Raw genomic sequence first — 6,520 nt, forward strand, 5'->3', positions numbered from 1 at the left:
GGTCGGTGTAGGAAGGAACGAGAAGTTGAGAATGAAGCTATTCATTCGGAGCTTGTCAGGAGAAGCTTTGACTTGGTATACCTGACAAGACCCTCGTAAGTGGCATGACTAGCGGGAAATGGTTCAGGATTTCATGAGTCACTTCAGACTTAACACTGAGATTGATCCAGACAGGTTCTTGTTGGCTAACATACAGAAGAAGTCGTCTGAATTATTTCAAGAATATGCATGGCGTTAGAGGACCGAGGCTGCAAGGATCCAGCCTCCATTGGATAAAAGTGAGCTCTCTAAATATTTTATCCGAGCACAGGAGGGTGTTTACTTTGACAAGATGATGTCGATAATGGGCTAAAAGTTTGCAAAATTGGACAAAATGGGAGATTCCATAGAAGAAGGCATCAAGTCAGGGAAGATCCAATCTATGGCTGTATTGCAAGCCGCGAGTAAGGCCATGCAGATTGGTTTTATTAACGGTAACAAAAAAAAAATGAAAGACGTCTCAGCCGTCACACCATACTACCAACCTGGAAATTCTTCCCACCATTACCCTAATAATCCCAAAATTGTTGCACACATCCCAATGTATAATACTCAACCGCATTATAATCCACCTCGAGCTCCAGCATACCAAAATCCACCAAGACCATATGCCCCTGTCCAAGCTCCAGCTCACTAAAATAGACCAGCCTATGCACCCAGACCATGTCCAAACATTAAAGCTAGAAATACCCGTACCTACACACCGATTGCAGAACCTTTACCCCAGTTATTTGAAAGGTTGAGGGCTACCAGTTTGTTGTATCCAATTGAGGGAAAGGCCCCTGATCTGACCTTTCAAAACTTTGATGGTAGCAAGTGGTGCGGCTATCACTCAGGAGTCCAAGGGCACGACACGAAAGACTGCTACAGCTTGAAGAATCAAATTGAGTCTCTGTTAAGAAGGGGTATCATCAATGCACCACAACATCTCCCAATGTGAACAATAACCCCTTGCCAAATCATGGAAATTGGGAAGTCAATATGATTACTCTAGATGAGGAATATGATTTAGAAGAAACTATTATGCCTACATGGAGCGCAGAGAAATCGCAACTGCATCCCCATCACAACCATTTATTACAGTTTAGTTGAGAAAGCCTATAACTGTTTAAACCTATCTACTGAGAGTCGTAGTGACCAATTTAGCCACTGAGAGGACCGACTATGACACTAAGGCAGTCCCGTAGGACTATCGACCTGAAACCAAGGGAAAAATAATAAACACTGTTGTGGCTCAAGGGATGACCAGGTCAGGAAGGTGTAATGCGCCAGAGGAACCAAATTTTGGAGTTCTCAAGAAAGATCAAAACCCGAGGAGAAATATCATAGATGCTAAAGCTGCAGAATTTTGGAAAAAGATGCAGCCCAAGGACTATTCAGTCGAGGATCAGCTCAAGAAGACACCGGCCCATATATTTGTCATGTCCTTGCTTATGAGTTCTGAAGCCCATATAAATGCTTTGATGGAAGTGTTATCAGGGATTAGCATACCAAAAGAGAAAACTAACGAGACTTTGGCCGCAGCAATCGGGCGAGTGGTGAAGGCAAATAAGGTTTATTTCCATGATGATAAGTTACCATCAGAAAGGGTTGCACACAACAAAGCGCTTCATATTTCGGTCAGATATCATGACAATATTGTGAACAGGGTCTTGATCGATGGTGGTTTGGGTTGCAATATCTGTCCATTCTCCACTTTGAGGGATTTGGGTGTGAATATAGAAGATATAAGGGAGGGTCGGGTGAAGGTTAGAGCCTTTGATGGGTCACAAAGGAGTGTCATCGAGGAAATTTACTTAACACTACATATAGGACCAGTAGAATTTCCTATCCTATTTTAGGTCATGGATATGTCATCTAGCTACAACCTATTGCTGGGGAGGCCATGAGTCCACATGGAAAGAGCAATTCCTTCCACTCTCAATTAGTGCGTGAAGTTTGAATGGGGTCAGACAAAAATTACTGCCCATGGAGAACTCGGTCATCCTATTTATTCTTTCAATTCAATCCCAATCACCGAGAAGTTAGATGGAGCCACTTTACATACTCTAGAGATCATGCAAGCAGTAATTATCAATGAGAAAGTAATGCTAACTGAAGCAAATATGTTGAATAATGAAAAGATGGTTGCATCAGAGATGTTGAAATATGGGTATCAGCCCAAGATAGGACTAAGTCCCAGAGGTGATGGTATAGTCGAGTCAATCCAATTAAAGTAGCAGAAGGGTACTACATGGCTTGGATATGAGCCTATTTCTAGAGTATCCTGCAGTAAAGGATTTGGAATAACGATATTTATGCCAGCCCAAGTCCTGGTTTCAGAACAAGCAGATGACGAAGATATCACAGAAGGAATAGAAAATTTGTTTGTAGCCGTGATCGAAGAAAAATTAGAGGTAGCTTTCAAGAAGCTCACCATCCCTGATGTCGAGCCTGGAGAAGCCTTGTAGAACTAGACCACCAGCCCATCTCTGTTTCGTCAGGAGTATTGGTAGTTTCGGACTGTTGTTTTTTAAAAAAAAAATTATTTTGTTTGCATGATCAATCGAGGCTTGAATCATGCCGAAGCTTTTTGCTACTTGCCTCTTGCCAAAGCCCAGTGCTTTATTAATAAAAGTCCTTATTTTCAAAACTTATTCTTCTATTTTAAACATATATTTACTTTACTAGCTTTTTATACTTTTCAGCGCAAATATTAATAAAAATCCTCGTTCCACGATTATAACATGTAACAAATCTGTTGAGCAAAGCAAGCGATGAACAAGATTATGAGGAGTACGATGAGAGCATGATGCCTGAAAACTTGCCTCAGGAGATCGAACAACTTGAGAGTCAGAAGAAGCCTAATATGGACAAAACTGAAGCCGTCGATTTGGGTGACAAAGAAACAGCAGAGAAAACATGAGTCATCATAAACTTGGAGGCCGAAAGAAAGTAGGAATTTATAAGTCTGCTCAAGTAATACATTGATGTATTTGCTTGGTATTACGATGACATGCCTGGTTTAAGCACCGATATCATCTCGTATCGACTACCGACTAACCCCACATGTCGACCCGTGAAGCAAAAGATGAGGAAATTCAAACCTGTGAGTTTGAGAATCAAGAAGAAGGTGAACAAGCAGATAGAAACCAATATCGTGAGGGTCACAACTTATCCCACCTAGCTGGCCAACATTGTGCCCGTACCAAAGAAGGACGAGAAAATAAGAATATGTGTAGATTATCAGAATCTCAACAAGGCTAGCCCAAAAGACAATTTCCCTCTCCCAAACATTCACATTCTCATTGATAATTGCACGAAACATTAGTTACAGTCGTTTGTTGATTGTTTTGTGGGATACCATCACATTTTGATGGATGAGAATGATGTAGAAAAAATAGCCTTCATCACTCCGTGGAGAGTATACTACTACAGGGTAATGCTATTTGGACTCGAGAATGCCGGTGTAACGTAAATGAGGGCCATGACTACTCTTTTCCATGATATTATTCACAAATAAATCGAAGTGTATGTGGATGATGTCTTCATCAAATCTAAAAGGAGTTCGGACCATTCGAATGATTTACGAAAGTTCTTTGAAAGGCTGTGAAGGTACGACCTAAAGTTGAACCCAGCTAAATGTGCCTTTGGAGTTCCCGCAGGAAAGTTAGTGGGATTCATTGTTAGTAGGAGAGGTATAGAGTTGGACCCATCCAAGATAAAAGCAGTCCAAGACTTACCATCTCCTAAGACCAAAAAAGACGTAATGAGCTTCTTGGGAAGACTCAATTACAGTAGTCAGTTTATAGCTCAATCCACAATAATTTGTGAACCAATATTTAAGTTGTTGAAGAAAGACGCCGCTATCGGATGGACTGAAGAATGTCAGAAGGCTTTTGACAAAATCAAGGAGTATTTGTCTAACCCACCAGTATTGGTTCCACCAGAACTGAGAAAGCCATTGTTGTTGTATCTATTTGTTATGGACAATGCATTTGGATGTATGTTAGGGTAGCATGATGATACAGGGAGGAAGAAGCAAGCCATTTACTACCTAAGTAAGAAGTTCACCCCGCATAAAGTAAGATATACATTATTGGAGCGGACCTGTTGCGCATTGACTTTGGTGGCGCAAAAGTTAAGACATTACCTATCCACGCATACCACGTACTTGATCTCAAGAATGGATCTACTCAAGTATATCTTTCAAAAGCCAATGCCTACTAGAGAGTTGGTAAAATGGAAAATCTTATTGAATGAGTTTGACATTGTGTACATAACACAAAAAGCCGTCAAAGGACAAGCATTGGCTGATCACCTTACAGAAAATCCAGTGGATCAAGATTACACGCCGCTCAATACCTACTTTCCTGATAAAAAGGTATTATTTGCGGGAGAGAATATCTCAGAACCATATGATGGATGGAGGATGTTCTTCAATGAAGCAGCAAACTTAAAAGAAGTCGGAATTGGAGCATTCCTAGTTTTAAAAATAGGTCAACATTACCCAATCTCGGCGAAAATTAGGTTTTCTTGCACGAATAACATGGCAGAATATGAGGCTTGCATTTTCGGGCTTAGGATGGCCATAGACATGGACATTAAAGAGCTATTGGTAATAGGAGATTCAGATTTGTTGATCCATCAGGTGCAAGGAGAATGGACCACCAAGAATGTCAAAATCCTTTCTTATGTGGAATGTGTTAAGGAATTGAGCAAAAGGTTTATGAAGATTGAATTCAAGCATGTCCCACGAATTCAAAATGAGTTCGCTGATGCCTTGGTGACACTATCTTCAATGATTTAGCATCCAGATAAGAATTACATCGATCCCATCAAAGTGGAGATACACGACCAACAATTCTACTATTTCTATGTAGATAAAGAGCCAAATAGAAGATCGTGGTACTACAACATTAAGAGGTTACTTGGAGTAGGAGGATATCCAGAAGACGCTACTGACAAGCAAAAGAGGACTTTAAGAAGGATGGCCAATCGTTTTTTTCTCAATGGGGAAATCATATATAGGAGGACTCTAGACCTAGGATTGCTATGATGTGTCGATGCCACAGAGGCCACGAGATTGTTAGAGGAGATACATGCAGGAACTTTTGGACCCCATATGAACGGTTTCATGCTTGCGAAGAAGATTTTGAGAGCTGGATACTTTTGGATAACTAAGGAGAGGGATAGCATTCGATTCGTGTAGAAATGTCACCAACGTTAAGTTCATGGAGACTTTATACGAGTTCCGCCAAATAAACTCAATATGATGGGTTCTCCTTGGCCGTTTGCTGCTTGGGGAATGGATGTTATTGGGCCCATAGAGCCTCCTGTGTCCAATGGACACCGTTTCATCTTGGTTGCTATCGATTACTTCACAAAGTGGGTTGAGGCCTTTACACATAAGGCCGTAACCAAAAATATGGTAGAAAATTTTGTTCGCAACAACTTAGTCTGCCGATTTAGAATTCCAGAATTAATCATAATAGATAATTGAGCCAATCTTAATAGCGACCTGATGAGAGAGATTTGCAAAAGGTTTAAGATCTCTCATCGAAATTCCACAGCATATCGACCACAAATGAATGGAGTAGTTAAAGCTGCAAACAAAAATATCAAGAGGATTTTGAGGAAGATAGTGGACGGTAATAGAGAATGGCATGAGAAGTTGCCATATACTTTACTTGGATATCGTACCACATTCAGAACTTCTACTGGGGCAACTCCCTACATGTTGGTTTATGGATCAAAAGTAGTGATACCTGCAGAAGTAGAGATACCTTCGTTGAGAGTCATTTAGGAGGTTGGTCTAGGCGACGCTGAATGGATTCATAGCAGGATTTAGCAGTTGATGCTCATTGATGAGAAGAGATTGGATGCAGTCTGTAATGGTCAACTCTATCAAAATAGAATGATCAATGCATTCAACAAGAAATTCAAACCTCATCGATTCACACTGGGACAATTAGTATTAAAGAAGATATTCCCCCACCAAGATGAAGCCAAAGGGAAATTTGCGCCAATTTAGCAAAGTCCTTACATAGTTCACCGAGTACTCTCAGAAGGAGCAGTAATCCTTGCAGAAATGGATGGCATAATAAGCACGAAGCCAATCAACTCAAACGCCATCAAGAAGTACTATGTTTGAAGACATTAGGACTAATTGTTTCTTTATAATTTTTGCATTTTTCTCTAATGTAACAGAACTATGTATTAGCCTGATTTCCCATGGTGGGATACGTAGGCAGCCCACATAGGGTTCGATTTCCCTTAGAAAAACCCTAAAACATCATCCTTTCATGTCTTTAGAACTACACTCAACCTGACTTCCCATGGCGGGATACGTAGGCAATCCGCATCGGATTCGGCCCCTTTCATATTTTTACCTTTTTATTGTACTAAACTAAGGCCTGACCTGATTCTACTTGGATACGTAGGCAGCTTGAGTCAGGCCCGGTCATTGTACTATTTTACTTTATCTTTTGTATCAAACTAT

At 40.6% G+C, this 6,520-nt stretch overlaps 1 protein-coding gene across 1 annotated transcript; it reads left to right on the forward strand.

Moving 5' to 3' along the window:
• The first annotated feature begins 5,293 nt into the window (after nt 1-5,293).
• Nucleotides 5,294-5,824, forward strand: LOC124888890. The gene is made up of 2 exons (XM_047400177.1): nt 5,294-5,406; nt 5,536-5,824. Exons 1-2 carry the CDS (start codon nt 5,294-5,296, stop codon nt 5,822-5,824), a joined length of 402 nt encoding a protein of 133 aa, XP_047256133.1.
• Nucleotides 5,825-6,520: the final 696 nt, after the last annotated feature.

Source organism: Capsicum annuum, chromosome 11 (assembly GCF_002878395.1).
Source record: "Capsicum annuum cultivar UCD-10X-F1 chromosome 11, UCD10Xv1.1, whole genome shotgun sequence".
NCBI classification, from domain to species: Eukaryota; Viridiplantae; Streptophyta; class Magnoliopsida; order Solanales; family Solanaceae; genus Capsicum; species Capsicum annuum.

Coding starts and splice junctions, on each gene's coding strand:
- LOC124888890 (XM_047400177.1), top strand. CDS start 5,294: ATGGGTTCTCCTTGGCCGTTTGCTGCTTGGGGAATGGATGTTATTGGG. Junction 5,407..5,535: donor GCTATCGATTACTTCACAAA/GTGGGTTGAGGC, acceptor CAATCTTAATAG/CGACCTGATGAGAGAGATTT.